The sequence below is a fragment of the Lucilia sericata genome, unplaced genomic scaffold, assembly GCF_015586225.1.
Source record: "Lucilia sericata isolate MDLA Ls3-8-SP2 unplaced genomic scaffold, ASM1558622v1 Contig000721F_arrow, whole genome shotgun sequence".
Lineage (NCBI taxonomy): Eukaryota > Metazoa > Arthropoda > Insecta > Diptera > Calliphoridae > Lucilia > Lucilia sericata.
In genome coordinates, this window is record NW_023994722.1 from 186,318 (window position 1) to 210,274 (window position 23,957).

Sequence of the window (23,957 nt, forward strand, 5' to 3'; positions counted from 1 at the left end):
GCAATATCAGTGGGTTTGCTCTCAACTTGAAAAACAAAATCAAATCAGTTACTGATCAGCACTTGTCGAAGCAAGGTCTGTACGCTACGTTTTTAAAATACACACAGAAATACAACAACAAAATTTTGAGAAAGCCGAATTAATGTAGGAGAACATGAGAGAACAGTTGTTAGTTTTTTATATATAGACTTTGATATACGCTGGCTGTCAAAATCCATAATAAACATTTGACAGTTAGCATATACTTTATAGTTTATAGTCATTTTATTAGTATACTTTTATTTTGAATTGAATTCTGTTCTCTGCTGCTTTACCAACACAAATAAAACTATGGTACTCTATGGTAGTATGTGTTTGAGCAACACTGTTTTAAAATATGGAGTCATGGCTGAGGAATCTTTATTATAATCATCATTATCTTCAAAGTATAATGAAATTTTAATGACCTTTTTCAACTCTTGCTTTTTTTGCTTTTGTATGGTTGTTGTTGGTTTTGGATTTTTCTGTATCTGGTAATTTTTTTCCAATAGTATGTATTACATACAAAAAAGAAGAAGACCACAAAGAAACAACAACAACAAAAACTCATCATATACAATAGTTGTTGTTTTTATATTACACATCTTGAGTAGTTTTTGTGTATGTATTCTGGAATGAAAAGAAAACGAATTGTAAAATGCACTCATTATTATGTGTATATGAAAGTATGCAGTAAAACAACAACAAGGAGTAAATAAATTAGTTAGACATATAAAAACATACTTATAGTTAGAAATGAGTATGTTTTTGTTGGTGTAAATGAGTTTTGTAAATAACAAACCAACATAAAAGAAGGAAGTTTATTCAAGTGGATAGTACGATAATGGAATTTTTTGGGGAGTTTTCCTGTTGCCATTCATTATGGAAATGCATTAAAAAGGTAAGTGTTATAAATTTATAATATTTATTTATAGAAACAGAATTTTTTGTTTGAAATTTCTCTAAAGAAAAATGTCTTCTAAATACGGTTTTTTGAAGATAGTTTTCTTTAGAAAAGTGTCTTCTTTAGACAGTTTTCTTTTCAAAAGAATCTCCAACAGAAAGTTTTCTTTAGAAAAGTATCTTTTGGAAAGTGACTTCTAAAGACAGTTTTCCTTAGAAAAGTGACTCCTAAAGACAGTTTTCATTAGAAAAGTGTCTTCTAAAGACAGTGTTCTTTTGAAAAAATGTATTCTAATGACAGTTTTCTTTAGAAAAGTGTCTTCTACATAAAGTTTGCTTTAGAAAAATGTCTTCCACAGACATTCTCTCAAAAAGTGCCTTCTATAGGTATTCAGTTTTCTTTAAAAAAGAGTATTCTAACGACAGTTTTCTTTGAAATAGTGTCTTAATGAGACAGTTTTCCTTAGAAGGTGTCTTGTAAAAACAGTTTTCTTTCCAAAAGTGTCATCCTTTAAAAATTATCTTACGGGAAGAGTTTTAAGAATGATATACTTGTTTAGACAATTTTCTCCAGAAAAGTGTCTTATTAGAACATTTTTCATTAGAAAAGTTTCTTGTCAGGTCAGTTTTCTTCAGAAAAGTGTCTTGTTTGGATAGTTTTCTATAGAAAAGTTTCTTATTTGGACAGTATTCTGTAGAAATGTGTCTCGCTTGGACAATTTTCTTAAGAAAAGTGTCTTTTTGGATAGTTTTGTATAGAAAAATATCTTGTTTAGACAGTTTTCTTTAGAAGTGTCTTGTTTGGATAGTTTTCTGTAGAAAAGTGTCTTGTTTGGATAGTTTTCTATAGAAAAGTGTCTTGTTTGGATAGTTTTTTGTAGAAATGTGTCACGCTTGGACAATTTTCTTAAGAAAAGTGTCTTGTTTGGATAGGTTTCTATAGAAAAGTATCTTGTTTAGACAGTTTTCAATAGAAAAGTGTCTTGTTTGGACAGTTTTCTTTAGAAGTGTCTTGTATGGATAGTTTTCTTGTTTAGACAGTTTTCAGTAGAAAAGTGTCTTGTTTGGACAGTTTTCTTTAGAAGTGTCTTGTTTGGACAGTTTTCTGTAGAAAAGTGTGTTTTTTTTTTGGAAAGTTTTCTTTGGAAAAGTATCTTGTCAGGGCAGTTTTCTTTATAAGTGGCTTATCAGGACAGTTTTCTTTAGTAGTGCCTTGTCAGGGCGATTTTCTTTACAAAAATGTCTAGTCAGAGCAGTGTTCCTTAGAAGTGTCATGTCAGATAGTTATGTTTTAAAAAATGTATTCCGAATGCAGTTTCCTATGAAAAGATGTATTTCAGAATCCGTTTTCATTAGTTAAATCTCTTCCCAATAAAATATTCTTCAAAAAAACATCTTTTGAAAAGTGTTTTCCTTGTGTATTCCTTGGAAAAATATCTTTCGGAGAAAGTTTTTTACAAAAGTTTCTTGTTTATGGAGTTTTCTTTGTAAATTTTTTAGAAAGTTGTTTTGCGGAGAAAATTTGCTTTAGAAAAAAGTCTTGTATATACAATTTTCTTTGATAAACTATCTTCCGGAGACAGTTTTTTTAAGAAAAATATCTTGTTAACACAATGTTCTTTAGAAAATTTTCTTGTAAATAACATTTCCTTTAACACTAAAACAAACATATCTTATATCATTAATTAAACAATATATCTTTTCCTTTCCTCATTTTAGCTTTAATCTACCTGGGGATTTCTTTATTTATACAAATGTTCTGATTGCTACAAATGATATCTTAACCATGGGGTAAGTTTACACTTATTTTTTCCACAATTTTGTATCGTTAAATATATGAATTCTTTTATCTTATATCACACATCAAAATGCTTACTTGCATATAATATTATCTTAAAAATAAACAAATACATATGTTGTTATTTATAAAGAAAACGTAAACAAACATTAAATAAACAACAGCTGTGGTCGGCTGGTGGTTTTGAAAGTCGTTCTTTAAAGATTGATTGCAAGTAAACAGATAATGAATCACATAAGTTAACAAATGTGTTTTTATTTGATTTCAGTCGGCGGATTACAACTATTATTAAGCTGAGGTTTAGCTGAGTTCGTTTTTGGGAAAAGCCATGTCTTCTTAGTTCAGATGTTCAACTTTAAAGGATTTGGATCTGGTACTTAAATTCATAAATTCTATGAGAAATCATCACAATTATAATTGCAAACTTAACTAATTGTTAACTGCTACTACTACTCCACTTAAATGTCAACTCACTAAGTATAAAAAAACAATAAAAGAAAGTTTTTTATTAACAGAAAAAAAAAACTTTCATAAACAAGAGTAAAAGTATCATTTTTATTATATATTATATTGAAAACATTATATTATCCATTATATTAGACCCTATTGGTCACTTTATACCATATGTACATAAAAAGTTTCTTTACAGATAACAACGTTGCAGAACCAAACCAATCCTAATTACAAAAATCCACCTATAAAACTTCAACAACAACTAATTTAAACATTTTACTATATTAAAACTATATTGATTATATTGTTTATATACCTTATTATTGAAACATTTTAAGTATTTTTTTATATTGAAAAAAAAAAATCTCTATAAATTCCTTAATTAATTTTATAAAAAAATTATTGAAATAAAATTTTTAGCACCTAAATATCAAACGGCTTATGCATGTGAAGGTAAGAAATTAACCATAGAATGTGAACCGGGTGATTTGATAAATCTGATACGAGCCAATTATGGACGTTTTTCCATAACAATATGCAATGATCATGGCAATATGGAATGGAGTGTTAATTGTATGTTTCCAAAAAGTTTAACGGTGCTTAATTCAAGGTAATTAAACAAAGAAAACTGTTTTGACTAGTCACTTGTAAAGCAAACTGCCTTAAGAATAAACTTTTCTAAAGAAATTTGCCTTGATAAGAAAATTTTCTGTAGAAACCTATTCAGACAAGACACTTTTCTAAAGAAAACTGTCCAAACAAAACACTTTTCTAAATAAAACTGTCCAAACAAGAAACTTTTCTATATAAAACTTTCCAATCAAGACACTTTTTTGTAATAAACTGCCCAAACAAGACACTTCTATAGAAAACTGTCCAAACAAGACATTTTTCTATAGGAAACTGCACAAACAAGACACTTTTCTATATAAAACTATTAAACAAGACATGTTGCTATAGAAAACTAGTCAAAAAGGCACTTTTCTAAAGAAAACTGTTTAAACAAGACACTTTTTAAGAGAAAACTGTCCTGACAAGACACTTTTCTCAAGAAAACTGCCCAGACCTGACACTTTTCTATAGAAAACTGTACTGACAAGACTCTTCTAAAGAAAACTGCCTAGACCTGACACTTTTCTAAAGATAACTGTTTCGACAAGACGTTTCGAATAAAAACTGTCCTGAAAAGGTGATAATCTCCATGTATTTCCAACAGATGTGCTCATAAACAAAGTTGTAGTGTTTTGGCTACAACCAGCATGTTTGGTGATCCTTGTCCGGGTACTCATAAATATTTGGAGGCACATTATCAATGCATATCGGCTTCACAAACTTCAACCACGACGAATCGACCCAGTCCGCCTCCTTGGGTTCTATCGAATGCACCACCTTTGCTACCGAATGGTAGTAGTTCTTCTATAATAAATCCTGCCGTTTTATCGCCACCTTTGCCACCAGCCCAACGACCACAAATGCCTATACCAGGTTTGGCCAATACAAATCTACCCTTAGGCGGTGGCAGTTTGCCAAATGCAGTGGTGCCTTCATCGCCAGGGCCTCCCACTATACACACTACTCTGCCGGGTGGTCGTCTAAAGGCGGGTTATAATAATACTGCTTTAAAAACACCAACACGTCATGATGGTCTGCCACCACCACCGCCTTTACATCATCATCATCATTCAGCCTCTAATGGTGGTCATCATCCTTCGAATGATCAGGGTAAGGAGGGACCTACTAGGGGAGGGGAACAACAGCAGCATTTACATAAAACAGAAACCAAAACTAGCAACGCTCCTGTTAGTAATAACAATAGCAATAACAACAACAATACCACCGCTCCTCCCAACACTAGAATACTCACCGGCGTAGGTGGTACTGGCAGTGATGATGGCACTTTATTAACCACCAAAACTACCACTAGAGGTCAACAGCAACAGCAGCAACAATCTCCTTCTCCTACAGGCACTACCACAGCCTCTTCTTTGGGCAGTTTAAATACTACCTTAGGGGCCGGTATTATAAAATCCATAAACAACATCAATCTCAATTCTGGTTTAGGAGGAGAAGATGAAACCAATATGTTTTGTGGACCCACCAATGCCCGCAATCTTTTCTGGAATATGACACGAGTAGGAGATGTCAATGTACAGCCCTGTCCTGGTGGTGCTACCGGCATTGCTAAATGGCGTTGTGTTTTAATGAAAAGAATAACACTAGATGATGAAGAAGACTCTGCTAGCTCTACACAAACACCTATATGTAATGGCACTTCCTGTCTCAATCTAAGACTACGTAATTTTGAACCCACCTGGCATCCGTTAACACCCGATCTTACACAATGTCGCAGTTTATGGTTAAATAATCTAGAAGTGCGTGTTAATCATCGTGATTCTTCGCTTATATCTATAGCCAATGATTTGTCTGAGGTTACCAGCAGCAAGACACTTTATGGCGGTGATATGTTAGTTACCACCAAAATCATACAAGCCATGTCAGAGAAAATGTATCATGATAAAGAAACTTTTCCCGATCAACGTTTGAGAGAAGCCATGATTTTGGAATTGTTACAGGGTGTGGTAAAAACGGGTTCGAATCTTTTGGATGAATCGCAATTATCTTCATGGTTAGATCTTAATCAAGAGGATCAAATGAGAGTGGCCACTTCGTTGTTGACCGGTCTGGAGGATAATGCTTTTCTTTTAGCTGATACTATTATAAGGGAAAGGAATGTAGTGCAGAAGGTTAAAAATATATGTAAGTGTTTGAAAGTTTTAAGTTTAAAATTATCTAACAATTGGAAATTTTACTCTCCTCTTTTTAAAGTGCTCTCCGTGCGTGTATTGGAAACCAAAAGCATACAAAACAATGAAGTTTTTCCTGATGCCGAACAGTGGCAAATCAGTGATGATAGAATAGAATTGCCGCGGGCCGCCTTAATCGAAAACAGTGAGGGAGGCTTAGTGCGCATAGTGTTTGCAGCCTTCGATCGTTTGGAATCTATACTCAAGCCCTCCTATGATCATTTTGATTTAAAATCTGCCAGAAGTTATAGTAAGTTTTAAGAGATTATGGCAAAAAAAGAAATTTTTCCTAATTTGATTTCTATTTTCAAACAGTACGCAATACTGCCATTTTAGCCAATGATAGTGATGCTTCCAACAGCCAGCAACGTATACGCATTTTAAATAGCAAAGTAATATCAGCTAGTTTGGGTAAAGGACGTCATATACAGCTATCACAACCCATTAAATTGGTTTTAAGGCATTTAAAAACGGAAAATGTTACCAATCCGACTTGTGTATTCTGGAATTATATAGACCAGTAAGTTGTTTAAAAGTTATCGCTTTAATTTGATATTAATATTGGTATTTTTAACTAGTGCCTGGTCTGCTAATGGCTGTATTTTGGAGTCAACCAATCGCACCCACAGCATATGCATGTGTAATCATTTAACCAATTTTGCCATACTAATGGATGTCATGGATGATCATAACCATTCCTTATTCACCATGTTCGATGGCAATATGAGAATTTTGATTTACGTCAGCATATCGATTTGTTTGGTTTTTATAGTGATAGCCTTATTAACTTTGAAAATATTTAATGGCGTATTTATTAAGGTAAGAACTACTAGACAACAAAATCATTTAAATCGTTCGCGTAGGGGGGGTGGCCAAGGTGGTGCAGGTTTAAGTTCAGCCGGTTCGGCATTAACCGGTTTGGGAGGTAATAGTTTGGGTGGTAGCACAAGAAGACAAAATAATATTATAGAACAGACCCATGAGTCCATACAAATAACTAATGCGGCTAGTGCTTCCAACAGCTCCTCTAATGCTACCAATAATATACAAAACTTACAGCAACAATTGAATTTGCAACACTTGCAAAATCTTACCCAAGCTCCTTCCAATTTAAATGCCAATAATTTTATACAACACAATTCGATACGTAATTCAAATCGTAATAATTTAAATGCCAATAATTATAATCTACAGCAATTGCAACAGCAGCAACAACAACAACAGCAGCAGCAACAGCAAGTAGTAGCAGCTGCTGCTGCCGCTGTTGTTGTAGCCAATAATAATCAACGTAATTTACAAATGAATAATTTAAATTTAAATCTTAATCTACAACCTCCTCATTCACATCATAATCATGGTCATAATCTCAATCATAATCATTTGTCGCATCAACAACAGCAACAAATGGAAACTTCCATGTCTAATACTTCTGCTGCTGCTGTAGCTGCGGCAGCCTCTATAGCTGCTGCTCTACAGCAACATCATAATAATGTTAATAGCAATAATGCTGCCACAGCAGCCGCCCTGGTCGCCCAAGCTAGCAATAATTTAAATGTCAATAATCGTAATAATAATCATAATAATAATAATAATAGCAATAATAATAGTAATAATCGTATTAATAATTCCGATCCAAATAATATTATAATGCAAGGAAATATGGATGATTTACAATATAAGTGGTGGTGGTGGTGAATATAATCAAAATTGTTTTTTGACAATTTTTTTTTAATTTTTTCTTTAAATGTTTAATTTTTAAGTAATTTAAAGTAATTTTATGCACTTTTTTGTGATATATGTTTTAAGTAGTTTAAAGTTTTTAAAGAAAATTTTGTGTTTTTTGTTTAAAAATTTTATATTTATTGTGTAAATATTTAACAAATTTCATTTTAGTTTTTTAAAATTTTCATTTAAAACAACATTATTTAAAGAAAACTTAATTATCTTAAAGAAAATTGTTTAAAAAAGTTACTTTTTAAAGAGGAAATTGTGTGAAAAAGATAGTTTTCTAATACAAATACCTTTAAAGAGACACTTTTCTGATAAAGAAACTGTTTAAAGAAGACTATTTTCTGATAGAAAACAGTATTAAGAAAACACTTTTCAAATAGAAAAACCATCTAAAGAATACACTTTTCTAACAGAAAACGATCTTAAGAAGACGCTTTTCTGATAGAAAACTTTCTTAAAAAGAGACTTTTCTAATAGAAAACTATATAAATATGATACTTTTCTAATAGAAAACTGTCTCAAGAACACACTTTTCTAATAGAAAACTGATAGATAACTGTCTCAAGTAGACACTTTCCTAATAGAAAAACAGATAGAAAACTGTATTAAAAAGACACTTTTCTATTAGAAAACTGTTTTAAGAAGACTCTTTTCTGATGGAAAACTATGTAAAGAAGACACTTTTTTCATAGAAAACTGTCTAAAGAAGAGACTTCTCTGACAGAAAACTCGTTTTAAAAGAATCTGTTCTAATAGAAAATTCTCTAAAGAAGACATTTTTCTAACAGAAAACTGATAGAAAACTGTCTTAAGAAAATACTTTTCTAATAGAAAACTGTCTTAAGCAGACTCTTTTCTAATAGAAAACTGTGTTAAGAAAATACTTTTCTAATAGAAAACTGTCTAAATGAGACACTTTTCTGATAGAAAACTGTCTTAAGCAGACACTTTTCTAATAGAAAACTGTCTTAAGCGGACTCTTTTCTTATAGAAAACTGTGTTAAGAAGAAACTTTTCTAATAGAAAACTGTCTTAAGAAGACACTTTTCTGATAGAAAACGTTCTAAAGAAAACACTTTTTTAACAAAAACTGATAGAGAACTGTCTTAAGAAGACACTTTTCTGATAGAAAACTGTCTAAAGAAGACACTTTTCTAATAGAAAGCGCTCTTAAAAAGACCATTTCTAATAGAACACTGTATTAAGAAGACACATTTCCAATAGAAAATTGTCTTAAAGAAACACATTTCTAATAGAAATCTCTTTAAAGAAGAAACTTTTCCAACTGAACACTATCTAAAAAAGTAAGTTTTTCTAACACAAAACTATCCAAAAAGTCACGTTTTTAATAGAATTCTATCACTTTTCTTTAAAAAAATTCAAAACTAAATTTCTTTAAAATCATAATTAAAACTTATTCAAATCATTTTAATTAAAAACTAAAAGAATATCTTTATTATAATTTAAAAAAAAAATCTGTTATTATATTTAATTTTAAGTTATTTATATCATTTAAGTCATTTTGTTTTAAATAAACCCAATTCATTTGCATTTTAATTTGTTTGTAAAAAAATGTCCATTAATTTAATAATTTCATAATTTTTTTTTAAATAAATAAACCAGCTATTATATGTAATAATTTTATCTTAAAAAAAACCAAAAAAATTGTGTGTTGTTTTTTTATTTTTTATAAAAAATTCTTTTAAAAAAAAAACTATAAATCTCCACCACCACCAATGAAACAAAATTTTATTTAAAAACTAATTTCTATTTCTTTAAATTTAAGCCTTAATTTTAAGTCGTTTTTGTTGTTGTTTTTAAACATTTAAATTATATTTAAATAGTTTTATTGTTGTCTACAACTAGAATTAATAATTAAGGCTTAAATTTAGAAACAAAAACCTCTTTCCTATTTCCTTGTATTTTAATTTTATTAATTGGCTTTATTTTTTTTTTTATTTTGGCTGTTTATTTTCTAAATTTTCCTTTTAATTTATTTTTTCTTTTCTCTTCTATCTCTTTATTATACTTTTATCTTTACAGTCTGCCCGCACCTCTATTTATCGCAATATTTATATTTGTTTATTATTAATCGAAGTTCTATTCCTGATTGGGATAGAACAAGTCGAAGCAAATATAATATTTTGCGGTTTTACAACGGTATTTTTACACTGTGCCATTTTAACGGCCATAGCATGGTTTTGTTTTGAAGGTAAGTTTCATACAAATATAAAAAAAATCTAAGAGAGAACAATCTACAGAAAAAACTTTTCTAATAGAAAACTAGAACTAGAGCTGAACTAGAACTGAACTAAACTGAACTAGAACTGAACTAGAACTGAACTAGAACTGAACTAGAACTGAACTAGAACTAGAACTGAACTAGAACTGAACTAGAACTGAACTAGAACTGAACTAGAACTGAACTAGAACTGAACTAGAACTGAACTAGAACTGAACTAGAACTGAACTAGAACTGACTAGAACTGAACTAGAACTGAACTAGATCTGAACTAGAACTGAAACTAGATCTGAACTAGAACTGAAATTAGATCTAAAATAGGACTTAACTAGAACTGAACTAGAAACTGAACTAGAACTGAACTAGAACTGAACTAAAACTGAACTAGAACTGAACTAGAACTGAACTAGAACTCAACTAGAACTGAACTAGAACTGAACTAGAACTGAAATAGAACTGAACTAGAACTGAACTGGAAACTAAACTAGATCTAAAATAGGAACTGAACTAGAACTGAACTAGAACTGAACTAGAACTGAACTAGAACTGAACTAGAACTGAACTAGAACTGAACTAGAACTGAACTAGAACTGAACTAGAACTGAACTAGAACTGAACTGAACTAGAACTGAACTAGAACTGAACTAGAACTGAACTAGAACTGAACTAGAACTGAACTAGAACTGAACTAGAACTGAACTAGAACTGAACTAGAACTGAACTAGAACTGAACTAGAACTGAACTAGAACTGAACTAGAACTGAACTAGAACTGTAACTAAACTGAACTAGATCTAACTAGGAACTGAACTAGAACTGAACTAGAACTGAACTAGATCTAAAATAGACTTAACTAGAACTGAACTAGATCTAAAATAGACTGAACTAGAACTGAACTAGAACTGAACTAGAACTGAACTAGAACTGAACTAGAACTGAACTAGAACTGAACTAGAACTGAACTAGAACTGAACTAGAACTGAACTAGAACTGAACTAGAACTGAACTAGAACTGAACTAGAACTGAACTAGAACTGAACTAGAACTGAACTAGAACTGAACTAGAACTGAACTAGAACTGAACTAGAACTGAACTAGAACTGAACTAGAACTGAACTAGAACTGAACTAGAACTGAACTAGAACTGAACTAGAACTGAACTACTAGAATTGAACTAGAACTGAACTAGAACGGAACTAGAACTGAACTAGAACTGAACTAAAACTGAACTAGAACTGTACTAAAACTGAACTAGATCTAAAATAGGACTGAACTAGAACTGAACTAGATCTGAACTAGAACTGAATTAGATCTAAAATAGGACTTAACTAGAACTGAACTAGAACTGAACTAGAACTGAACTAGTACTGAACTAGAACTGAACTAGAACTGAACTAGAACTGAACTAGTACTGAACTAGAACTGAACAAGAACTTGAACTAGAATTGAACTAGAATTGAACTAGAACTGAACTAGAACTGAACTAGAACTGAACTAGAATTGAACTAGAACTAAACTAGAAAACACTTTTATAATAAAAAAAAAAACTTATGGAAGATTGTCTTAAGAATATGCCTTTCAAGTAGGAAGAATCTAAAAATACTTTTTTAACCGAAAATTTATAGAAAAATGTCTTAAGAAGACTATTTTTCTAACAGAAAACTATCTAAAGAAGATTATTTTCTAAAAGAAATCTATTCCTTTAAATTTTCAACATTTTTTAGCATTCCAATCCTATACAACTTTAACCACCGATGATATATTGCTAGAGGTTGATCAGACCTCAAAAGTTAATTGTTACTATTTACTCTCCTATGCACTATCATTTACAATAGTGGCCATTTCTTTGGCCATAAATCCCAGTACCTATACCGAAAATGATTATTGTGTATTAATGGAAACGAATTTTCTATTCTATGCGACATTCGTAACGCCACTAATGATATTTTTAATGGTAAGTAGAGGAAATTTTGAAATAATTTCTTGTTGGATTAATACAATATTTGATAACTAGGGTGCCTTGGGTTATACTTTCTTATCGTGGGTAATAATGTGTCGCAAGTCACGCACGGCTTTGAAAAATAAAGAACATACTAGATTGGCTAATGTGAGGTAAGTTTGGAGAAATGGTTACTTTGATAGGATTTGTTTAGAATTTTTTAAATTGGATTTATTTTGTAAAATTTAGATTTGATATACGCTGTAGTTTTATATTTTTGCTGTTACTGTGTGGTGCCTGGTTTACGGCCTATTTCTATTTAAGACGTTCCAAATTGGATGATGAAATGTCGCAAATATATGGTTATCTCTTCATAGGTTTCAATACCATGATGGGCATCTATATATTTGTGTTCCATTGCATACAAAATGAAAAGGTAAATTGGGGGAAAATATTTGTAAATTTGTTGTAATTAAACGCGAAATTTCTAAAATATTCCAGATACGCCGTGAGTATCGCAAGTATGTAAGGCAAAATTCCTGGTTGCCCAAGTGTCTGCGTTGCTCCAAAACCTCTATTTCCTCGGGTATTGTGGGAGGCAGTGCCTGTGGCATGAATTCTGCTGGCAATACGGGCACATTGAATAGCAATACAAATGCTTTGGTTTCTTCTACGGGAACTCAATTGAAAAAGTCGAAAATTCCCTTGGGAGATGCTAATGAAAACGATGAAACTGGTAATATAATCTCAGCCACTGAGGATGCTATCATGGCCTCCTCAGACTGCGAGCTAAATGAGGGTAGCAAAACACGTAGACAAGGATCTTCTTCTAATAGCAGTGCGGTGGGAGGTGTAGTACCCACAGCCGTTACCATAAAGAGTGGCATAATGCCGGGTAATTTAGTGCTGCAACATGTCAACAAAACAAATGATCCCACTTTGCAGGGTCATGTGATAATGGAGCGTAATAATGGTCCTGGTACCACTGGCACTTTAAGATCTACAGGTGGCTTGCGTACCCCCAGTGCTGGCCATACTTCGCCCACCTCGTCGGTTAGCTCTACGCATTTGATATTTGGTCAGGGTCATAAACAACAGCAATTAGCTGCAGGCAGCATGAATGGTGTGGTACCACCGCCAACACAAGAAGCTTTTTATCATCAGCCAGATTATTATGCCTGGCAAAAGGCCAACAGTAAACAGGCCGGGCAGCAGGGACAAGCGAGGGACTATCATGGCTCTGGTATATCACCGCAACAGCAACAACAGTCTCATGAATTCTTCTACTGGACCCAGAAACATAATCAGGGTCACAGCAAAAAGAAACGGGGCAGTAATACTGGCTCCGACTCACCTAGTGGTTCATTGCATTCACGCAACACAGCCACTTCACAGCAGATATTGTTCTATCCTTCATACAAGAAAACAGCCATGAAACAGCCCACACCCTCAGCGCCACATTCCTACTATGCTGAGGCCTTAGATCCAGGAGCTCCACCGCCTCATTATCAGCAACAGCTGCAACAACAAAGACGACCACCACACGCTTATCAACAACAGCATCAGCAGCAACAGCAACAATTGTCCTCTGACGATGAACAAATGGAGCACGCTGCTCATGCTCATTTGCTACAGCAAATGAATCGTCGTGGTCCTGGCCCTGGGGAATTTGCGCTCTCCCAAACGTCGGGCCCTCAACAACAACGTTACTATAGAAATAAGCATTCCAACTGTGATTTAAACCAACCAATGGGCGGCGGCGTCGGCGCTGAAACCTATTACAATCAAGGTTCATTGGCCAGTGATAATGGTCCCGTATACGAAGAGATCTTAAGTAATCGTACCTCGGATGTACAACATTACAATGTCGATGATCTGTTACCGCAACTGTTGGCGCAGCTCAATATATTCAATATATTTAAATAATTTATTTAATATAATGTATTTTATTTATTAACAAAATAATATTGAATAGATTAAAAGTTTTTTCAGAAGTGACAAAATATTTCAAATATTCTACGAATATTTTTTCAAAGAGTTATTTATAAATTATAAAATACAAAAATGTTAAGTATTTAATTTATCAAGTAATATTGTTCTATCAACACCCCTTCTCAATTTAACTTGATAATAATCCGAGTAGTTTTCTAAATTGCATAATTTTAATTGAATTCAAAGGCTTTGTTAAAATATCTGCTTCCATTAACTCGGTAGGACAGTACATAAGTTTAATAGATTGTTTTTCTTTTAAGTCCTTAATGAAATGATATTTTGTATCAATATGTTTACTTCTACGACTAAATTTCTCATTTTTCACCAATTTTAAACAACTTTGATTATCTTCATATATGATAGTTGGATCTGTTAATTTTATTTCAAAATCTGTCACTAATCTTCGTAACCACATGGCTTCTTGAACAGCTTCACATAGAGAAATATATTCTGCTTCGGTCGATGATAATGAAACACAATCTTGTTTTCTACAACTCCAGGATATACATGAGCCATTGTATTTGAATACAAATCCACTATTAGATTTTCTATCTGCCTGACTTTGTGCCCAATCAGCATCAGCAAATCCGTATAAACTGTTTTTATTTTCACATTTTAATGACAATTTTAAATTTTTTGAACCGTTCAAATACTTAATTAAACGTTTTAATTCATTCCAATCACGAATTGTTGGTTTGCTTACTTTTCTACTCAAAATCGATACTGAAGTTGCTATGTCTGGTCTTGTGTTGACACAAACGTACAATAAACTTCCAATTAAGTGGTGATAATTTTCGTTATTTGGTAAATAATCACTATGTCCTTCTTCCTTAATATATCCAGTATTCATTGGAATTTTAGAAAATTTTGCTTCTTCCACTCCAGCATCTTTAATAATTTTATTTATATAATTTTCTTGATTAATACTGAAATATCCATCATTCCCCTTCTCAATTTTTATTCCTAAGTAAAAATTGACTTCTCCAAGATCAGATATTTCAAAATTCTGGCGCAATAAATTTTCTACATAACTTTGATGTGTGGATAATTTCGTGGCGACAAGTATATCATCTACATATATTAAAATAAAAATCCAGCTGTTATCTTTATTTACTTTTAATATGCAGGAATCCGCCAAACCTTTTTGGAAACCATTATTTATAAAAATTTGAATTAATTTTTCATTCCAACATCTAGCTGCTTGTTTTAACCCATAAATACTTTTCTGTAGCTTGCAACATTTTCCTTCTTTAATAATAAATCCAATAGGTTGTTTCATATAGATTTCTTCCTTGAGATCGCCATAGAGGAATGCTGTTTTAACGTCATAGTGCTTAACCATTAGTTTATATTCTCCAGCAATTGTTAAAAATAAACGGAACGTTGTTTGGCGTACGACTGGCGCAAAAACCTCATCATAGTCTACACCATATTTTTGATTAAATCCCTGAGCAACTAGTCTAGCTTTATACTTTGTTATGACACCATCTGCATTTTGTTTTAATTTATAAACCCACTTACAACCGATTGGTTTACGGTCATTTGGAATATTTTCTAAAATCCAGGTGTTATTCGCTTGTAATGAATCAAATTCTTCCTTCATTGCTTTTAACCATAGTTCCTTATCACTTCTTTTCAATAACTCATTATATGATTTAGGCTCCGTAAAATCTGTTACTATATTTGCTCTATATCTCTCTGGAAGTTGACCCTTTGTTATCCTTGAAGATCTTCTTAACACCTGTTGTTCTTGATCTGATATTATATTATTAATTTCAATTAGCGGCTCTTGAATTTCTTCTTCATCCGTAATTGTAATTGGAGAATTTTCCAAAATTTCAGAATCGAAAAATTCTTCATCGCTTAATAAATCACTTCGATTTTCCAATACTTCATCATTATTTATAATTTCTTCGGAGTGTATTATTTCATTATTTTGACGTTTCTCATTATTTTCAATAGATGTATTAGATGGTGTAAAAAGATCTATGTATACTTCATTGTTATTTTTATTTAGTATTTTAGTACAATTTTCGGATTCAATTACTTTATAATCCCTACTAATTACAATTTTATTTGTATTTTTATCTAAAAATCGTAATGCTTTAGACTGATCTGAATATCCAACAAAAGTCAATGTTTGGGCTTTTTCATCTAATTTCTTCCTTTTTTCTTTAGGAATAAACACAAGTGTTTGACATCCAAATATTAGAAAATCGCTTAACTCCGATTTCTTGCTTTCCCAAATATCCAACGGAATGCAATTTGTAGCTCTTGTTAAAACACGATTTTGTATGTAGGCTGCAGTAATAGCTGCTTCTCCCCAATAATATTTAGGCATACCAGCATCAATCAGCATACAACGAACCATTTCTACTATGTATCTATTCCGCCTTTCGGCCACACCATTTTGTTCGGGATTGTAAGGTACCGTAAATTGTTGTTTTATACCATGTTGTTTACAAAAAGATTCAATTTCAAAGTTAACGTATTCTCCTCCATTATCCGATCGAATAACCTTAGGATATTTATCAAATTTCGTCTTCATAGTTTGGCAATATTCTTTTAGTTTGGTTGCAACTTCGGACTTATAATTCAACAAATATATAGTAATATACTTACTATGGTCGTCAATAAAGGTGACAAAATATCTTTTACCACTAGGAGTCGCTGAATCCATGGGGCCACATACATCGGTATGAATCAAATCCATTACACTATTTGTTTGTTGACTTGAATACTTCGGAAATGGATTTCTCGACAGTTTTCCCTTTATACAAATTTTACAAATTTCTTCGCAATCGCAATTTTTAGGTATTTCATTATATATTTTTAACATCTTCTTAACACAATCAATATCACGATGACCAAAACATCTATGCCATTCATGGATACATTTAGATTGTTTTACAAATAGAGCACGTTGATTTTCTGATTGAATGTTAAGTTTATAAAGTCCATTCTTTAATGAAGCTGTCGCAATAATTTCATTATTAAGTTGTATTTCACATATATTTTTATAAAATATTACACGTAAGCCTTTTTCTGTTAATTTCTTTACTGAAAGAAGATTACTCTCAATATTAGGAACATAAAGTACATCATTTATTGTAATATTTTGAATTTTATCATCACCCTTTATTACTTTCAAAACACCAGAACCTTTACCACAAGTTTTCATTTCATATCCATTTGCCACGGTGATTGTTGACTTACATTCTTTATCGAGTGTTTTGAAAAAATCTCTTTCATTACAAATATGACTTGTAGCACCAGAGTCAACATACCAATTGGGTGAGTCACAACCAGCAACACAGAAGCATAATTCATTATTACGTTCATTAACCACAATATTAGTCTTGCCCTTTTTTAAGGATTCTTGATATAGATGGCAGTCCTTACGTACATGTCCTGGTTTTTCACAATAAAAGCAAACAATTTTCGAACGGGGTTTTAATTTTCTATTAGTATTACCATATACTTTCAAAACGGAATTTTCATCATTAATATACGTTTGCTTTTGAGTCCTTCTTCTAGATTCTTCAATCAATTTTTCTTTAACTATAGATAGAGAAGGTACACCATCACCTCTAGCTTCAAGAGTTGTTACTAATACATCGTACGACTCGGGTAAACTACGAAGTATCATAGCAACCTCCCATTTTTCACTAAGTTTCTCTCCCATGCTGCAAAGGCATTTGATTTCATGTTGCATCTTGCTTAAATGTTTCTCCATGTCACCATTTTCTTCTAATTGCATTTGACAAATTTTCTTCATTATAAATACACATTCGCTGAAAGAATGACGTTCAAAATGATTCTTGATAACCAACCATGATTCTCTTGCAGTTTCCACTTCATCAATAAGATTATAGACTAGACTATAGTCCAGACTATAGACTAGACTATAGTCCAGACTATAGACTAGACTATAGTCCAGACTATAGACTAGACTATAGTCCAGACTATAGACTAGACTTTAGTCCAGACTATAGACCAGACTATAGTCCAGACTATAGACCAGACTATAGTCCAGACTATAGACCAGACTATAGTCCAGACTATAGACCAGACTATAATTCAGACTATAGACTAGACTATAGTCCAGACTATATAGACTATCCTATAATTCAGACTATAGCCCACACTATGGCTATGTTCTACCCAATTCCCTAACACTTTTTGTAATTTTTCACCCTTCTAGGCGTCAACTACGTAAAAATGCCCAAGCCAATGAGCAAACAGCAACCGGGCCACCCAGCTACAATGACTATCATGAACCGCAGTATCCCCTGCCACCAGTACAACCACAACAGCAACTGCAGCAGCAACAACAATTACAACAGCCGATAACGGTTTTTGGGGTAAGTAGCGGTGCTGGTGGTTCAGTGCGTAGTTTCAAAAAAACTACAACTGCCAACGGTAGCCGCTTAGCTGTTAATGAATTATTTGCCACAACTCATGGTCCACCATTGCCACCGGCCAATCAACATCCCATGCAAAAGAAACAACAACAAATATCACCACAATCAGTCAATAATATGCCAGTAGTGGGACGTAATATATCAGCCATGTTGGATGAAAATAATACTGTGAGATGTTATTTAGAGCCTTTAGAAAAGTAAAAGAAAACCGATTTAAATTTAAAACATTTTATATACATTTATTAATATATATATAAAGACATTAATTATTACATGTTTAAAAGGTGTATTTATTAAAGAAAGCAAAGAAATTATATAAAAAAAAAAAAACATAAAAAGCAAAAGAAACCGATTGATAACAAACAAAAACAAAAAAAAAGAGTTAGTTAAGCTAAAATTTAATTATATTAAAAAATGAAACTCCTTCCTTTAAAAACAAATAAACCCAAAAAACAAATAAATTCCTTTAAAAAGCAACTTTAAACTCCTGGCTCTACAATAAACTCCTTTTAATGTGTAGTAGAGGCAAAGCAAAAACCGCGCATTAAATGTAATTTTCAATTGAGAACAAAACTTATAAAATTTATTAACAAATTTATAAAAAATGAAGAAGAAATCTATAACATTATACTTATAAGCTAAAGAATACTTTAAAAGAAATGATATATATATATAATATAGATATATATAAATTTAAAAAAAATTTAAAATAATAAGAAAGAAATATTTGTATTTTTAAGACGAAAAAAAACCTGCTATAAAAAATGCCATTTTGTTGACAATTAGATTGATATTTTTATATATATATAAAAAGTAAACTTTAAAATATTTATTTTTTTTTATTATTTTGTTTTTATGTTTAATATAAAATGCAATAATTTTATAACTGGCTTTTCTTTAAATAACAAATTTTTTATTAGAATAAAATTTTGTTTACAAAAAAAGGCTTTGAAAATGATAAATTTCTTAAAACCAAAACTATAACCTTCAGCTACTGTCTAACCCCCCCAACTCCCTGTAAAAATTGCTTAGTTATATAAGAATTTTGAATTTTTGTTAAATTTAGATTTTTATTTCTTGTTTTCTTTTTTTTGGTTTTTTATCAAATTTTTTTTTTTAAACAGCTTTAACGTATGAATTTATTATTTTTTATTTTTAATTTTTATTTAAAAAAAAAACTTTTGTAAAAGGTGTCTTTTTTTATTTCTTGTCTTATTATTTTTCTTTATTATAATTATTATTATATACTTTTTTAATTAACAAAGACTTATTAACATATTGTGTTAGGTTATGCTTTATTATTCTATATAATATTATATTTTTTATAATTAATAAAGAAAAAAAAATTAAATAAAAAACCATAAAACACAACACAAATGTAAACTTAATGTAAATTTATAAAACTCATTAAAAAAAGTAAAAAATGGAAAAATTTAATAAATGTGTATAGTATGAAATGAAAATAATAATAAAAAAAAAAAAAGAAAATGTGTTTCATTTACTCAAACAAAAACAACAACTTAGAACAATCCTCCAGAAGAAAAAAAACTTTGCTTCCATTCTGTTCAGCATTAACGACATAACCTCAAATTGGCTTTTAACTTAAACAGAAACAGAGTATAAATTTAGAGAAAACATTATCGCTTAAGGCCAAAGTTTGTTCGGTCAGCAAACATAACCTCAATATTTTTATTTTTACTCCAGAAACTAAGCAAACGAAATATAAACTTTTTTTCAGTTAACCAGCGGCAACAGCATAAACTCAACTTTAGCTTTATGTTAAAAAGGAAAACATTTTTTGGCCGAAGCTAAATTTTTGAACTAATGTACAGCTAAATCTGATCTAATAGCTAATGAAATACATTTGTGCTTTAAACTTTTAAACTCATCTGTATTTCTGCTTTAATCCCTCAAACTTTTATTAAATTCACTTGGTCCATTTAAAAATTACACATAAATTAACATTTTATTTCAATTTGCCCACTGTGTTAGACGAGAAATTTAAATTTAACGTTCATTTCCCATGAAAACAGAACAGCATTGCCATAAAATCGTTTATAAATAAGTGTGGCAATATTATTGTTTTGTTTATATTTTTTTCTACGCCCAGTGGCAACTCAACAACCAACAGCTGGGCAATTGAGTCATTATTTTTTGCATTTATTAGAAAATTAAGTAAATAATAGCAAAATAATTAAGAAACATTTAATAATTTATTATAAAAACAAACTATGACAGACTTTCAATGGCCCTGGGAATATAGCTTTCCACCTTTTTTTACGTAAGTATACAAAAACAGCGAACAATAAAATAAATCTAATGAAAACTTTTCCTCTCCAGACTCCAGCTACACGAAGAGACTCGCCAACAGCAGCTCAATGTTTGGTGTGATTTATTCCTTAAATACCTCAAACATATTAACAAATTTACCGTTAATATTCATGAAAACACCTTTCCTTTATTTAACAACGAGACGTTGAATCGTCGCCTAACACCCGAAATGATTTTACAGATTTTGGAAAAATTACAGAATACTAGACATGCTCATCCCCTGGATAAGAAACGTCATGAATGGCAAGTGTATTGGCATACGCTGGATGAGTATGGTAATATGATATATGATTGGATATTAGAAACGGGACAAACTAATAGTGTTTGTACATTGTATGAGATAAGTCATGGTGATAGTTCAGAGGGTAAAGGATTTTATAATATAGACGAGGCGGTACTGCTGAGCGTTTTAAGACAATTGGAGGAAAAGGGTCGGTGTGAGCTTATAGAAATGGATGGTAGTTATGGTGTTAAGTTTTTCTAAGTTTTTTAATAAATTAACAAACAATATACCCTCCAAAGTGTTTGTAAATTATTGACGAAGTGGTGGAGAGAAAGGTATTCCAACTGGTTTTTTTATGCGAACTTTTAAATTCCACTGCTTATAAAGGAATTAACATGATAATATCTGTTGAAATATTGAATATATTCCAACAAACTGTCTTTTTGAAATTCATTTATAATTTCAATTATCATAATTATTCCTACGACTTTTTACAAAAAAAAAAAAAACATTTTTGAAAAAGTTAAAAAATTATTAATAAAATCGGTCCATAAATGGCTAATATGCAAGCGAAGTTATACATTGTTTTGTTTTCCATACGGAAAAGCATTGTCGCCTGCGGCTGTAGTCTCGATTGTAAACAAAAGGTAAAAAACACTCTCTCACGTATTGTGAAAACAACTCTGTGTTTACTTCTACTTTCCCTCCAACATATGGCATCTCTTTTGTTTATGCCGCTCATTTTTGTTGTTGCTGTAGTTTTTTCTATGTAAATTTTGTTTGCTCCAAAAAATGGCTAATTTTGTAAGTATTTATGAAAAATTTATCAAAAAAACCTAAAAAATTATATAAATTTTTGATAAAATAGGCCCTCAAGGTAGAGGAAATCATAAATGAGGTAAATAAATTCCATTTAGTGACATTGGAACATGCTGCCGAAATTTCTCCCTTGGTGCATGATCGTTCAATTGGCCCCGATTTAGATTTGAAAGATTATAAGGAAAATGAGGAGCCTAGGGACCGTTTGAGGGCAGAAAATGATAATATAAATAAAGATCTAACAAAAAGTGATAAAAATGAAATCAATAAAAAGAAAACGCCGGCAAAAGAGAAACCACAACAAAAAAGCCCCTCCGCTAAGGAGGTGGCCAGCAAAGAGCCCAATAGTTTGCATGTGAGTAGTGTAACCTATTGATTAACTTAATGTTTTTTAATATTCAAACTTAGAGTTTAGATTTTCAAACCATCAACTCTAGTATACTGCTTAAAGAGGCAGAGGAGCAACGTAAACGTTCCATAAGGCAAAAGATGCTTGAATTGCAAGAGAAACACACGAGTCTAATGAACCAAACTCTACAACCGTTGGAGGAAAAACAGCAAGAGGAACGTCGTAAATGGCTGGAAAAGAAACGACGTAGTGATTCTCAAATCTTACAGCAGGCAGAACAGAAATCCTCTCAAGAACTTAAGGAACAGGAGCGACAATTGGAAAATTTGCGCCTGCAGACACAAAAACAATTACAATTGATTTTCTTTCAAGGCATATCTCAATATCAAATGAAATTTCGCAATAAATATGAGGCCATCGTTCATCTGTTAATGTCCATAGACAAACAGGCTTTAATGTCTTGTGCTGAGTATAATAAAAAGCTCAAGGAATTGATACAAATGTTTGAGCAATTGATAGCTAAAATAAAATCCGGAGAATGTGGGCCCACAGAATTGAAAACGGCAGAAAATTTATGTAAATCTTTAGAAGACTTGGAAATAAGTATATTGGAAGCTTGTAAGCAGGAGAAAACTAAACTGGAAGAGAAACAAAGGGAGCAGCAAAAGCAAGAAGAGGAAAGGGTTAAACAAGAACAGGCCCAGCAAACACAAAAGTTAGCAGAACAACAGCAGCAACAACAACAACAACAGCAGCAACAAACCCAATTAGCCAATCCACCGCAACAAATTAACACCAACGAGCCTGCTAAAGCAGCAACTGTTGCCACAACTAGCACCACCGACGGAGGTGGCGGTAATACAGGTTCCTCTTCTCAATTTGTAAGCTCTGAACGTTTTGAGTTCTATACAAAAATCAATACTTTTTATCAGGAAAAAGTCGAAAGAGTGAAAGTCCTGCAATCGGATGATTCTATGAAAAAATATCGTTTCGATTGCCAAAAGAATATAAATATACCGGTTAATGCCATTTCGGCCGTTAGTCAGCAGCATATACAAGATAAATTTGATAAACTATTCTCCTTTGTTAGCACACAACCCACTTTGGGTCGCGACTATTGCATACTGTTAATGGCGAAAAAGTTTGTGGGTCAAGGAGAGACTACCATTTCCAGTAATCCTCAAGCGGCCTTTCCTGTGGCCTCAGTTATTGTTTCGCTTTGGAAAAATGTACCTGAATTTGGTCAATTATTTTTGGCATATGTCTTTAAAGAGTGTCCCTTTCTAGTGCCCTATTTTATACCCCAAAAGAAGGGGCAAACTATAGAGGAATATTCGAAAATATTAGGCTATCGCATGACAGAGGGACAAATTGAGTCTCAGGACATGTATTTAAAGAGACAAACTGGTGTAGCACGCCTCTATGCTGCTGTTATGATTACTTTGGGACGCCAGCAAGATGGTCCTTCCCACCCTTATGGCATAGAACATGCTTGGCGCTGGCTAACTAATTTTATAGCTCTCGATCCTTTACCCGATATTTGTGCTACTTTAATTATGGAAATCTTACAAATAGTAGGCAGTGATTTATGGTCTGCTTATGGCAAACAATTTGTCAAGTTATTGGTGTATATACAGCAGCAATATTTTCCCAAATTATCGGCAGTGGATGAAGGTGGTCCGAAAGCGCGACTGGAGTTATTATTGGGGAAATTTTTAAGAGAAGGACAAATACAAAAGCCTCAAGGCATATTGCCGCAAGGATTTTGGTAAGAGTTTTTTAAATTATTTATTATACATTTAAAAATAAACAAAAAGAAGCAATTATTATTGCCAAAGAAAATAAACAATACCCAATATCGAAAGGGGAAAAAACTAAACTGTACAATGTACTAAAATCTTGAAAATTTTAAACATTTATATTCTGCGTTTT

At 31.9% G+C, this 23,957-nt stretch overlaps 4 protein-coding genes across 4 annotated transcripts; all 4 read left to right on the forward strand.

The window, feature by feature from the left end:
• The first annotated feature begins 238 nt into the window (after nucleotides 1–238).
• Nucleotides 239–13,904, forward strand: LOC119607644 (latrophilin Cirl). The gene is made up of 13 exons (XM_037961641.1): nucleotides 239–919; nucleotides 2,641–2,712; nucleotides 2,988–3,092; nucleotides 3,593–3,782; nucleotides 4,389–5,929; nucleotides 5,999–6,226; nucleotides 6,292–6,496; nucleotides 6,555–6,795; nucleotides 9,751–9,919; nucleotides 11,673–11,902; nucleotides 11,963–12,060; nucleotides 12,137–12,323; nucleotides 12,389–13,904. The coding sequence occupies exons 3-13, from the start codon at nucleotides 3,065–3,067 to the stop codon at nucleotides 13,811–13,813; spliced, it is 4,542 nt and encodes a 1,513-aa protein (XP_037817569.1). The 5' UTR covers nucleotides 239–919; nucleotides 2,641–2,712; nucleotides 2,988–3,064; the 3' UTR covers nucleotides 13,814–13,904.
• Nucleotides 13,905–18,028: 4,124 nt separating this feature from the next.
• LOC119607637 (latrophilin Cirl-like) lies at nucleotides 18,029–18,694 on the forward strand. The gene is made up of 2 exons (XM_037961633.1): nucleotides 18,029–18,036; nucleotides 18,084–18,694. Exons 1-2 carry the CDS (start codon nucleotides 18,029–18,031, stop codon nucleotides 18,502–18,504), a joined length of 429 nt encoding a protein of 142 aa, XP_037817561.1. The 3' UTR covers nucleotides 18,505–18,694.
• A 1,733-nt stretch (nucleotides 18,695–20,427) lies between these two features.
• LOC119607640 (vacuolar protein-sorting-associated protein 25) lies at nucleotides 20,428–21,148 on the forward strand. Its single transcript, XM_037961637.1, has 2 exons — nucleotides 20,428–20,584; nucleotides 20,644–21,148. The coding sequence occupies exons 1-2, from the start codon at nucleotides 20,535–20,537 to the stop codon at nucleotides 21,116–21,118; spliced, it is 525 nt and encodes a 174-aa protein (XP_037817565.1). The 5' UTR covers nucleotides 20,428–20,534; the 3' UTR covers nucleotides 21,119–21,148.
• A 213-nt stretch (nucleotides 21,149–21,361) lies between these two features.
• On the forward strand, nucleotides 21,362–23,916 carry LOC119607638 (nucleoporin Gle1). Its single transcript, XM_037961634.1, has 3 exons — nucleotides 21,362–21,661; nucleotides 21,726–22,031; nucleotides 22,085–23,916. Exons 1-3 carry the CDS (start codon nucleotides 21,650–21,652, stop codon nucleotides 23,795–23,797), a joined length of 2,031 nt encoding a protein of 676 aa, XP_037817562.1. The 5' UTR covers nucleotides 21,362–21,649; the 3' UTR covers nucleotides 23,798–23,916.
• Nucleotides 23,917–23,957: the final 41 nt, after the last annotated feature.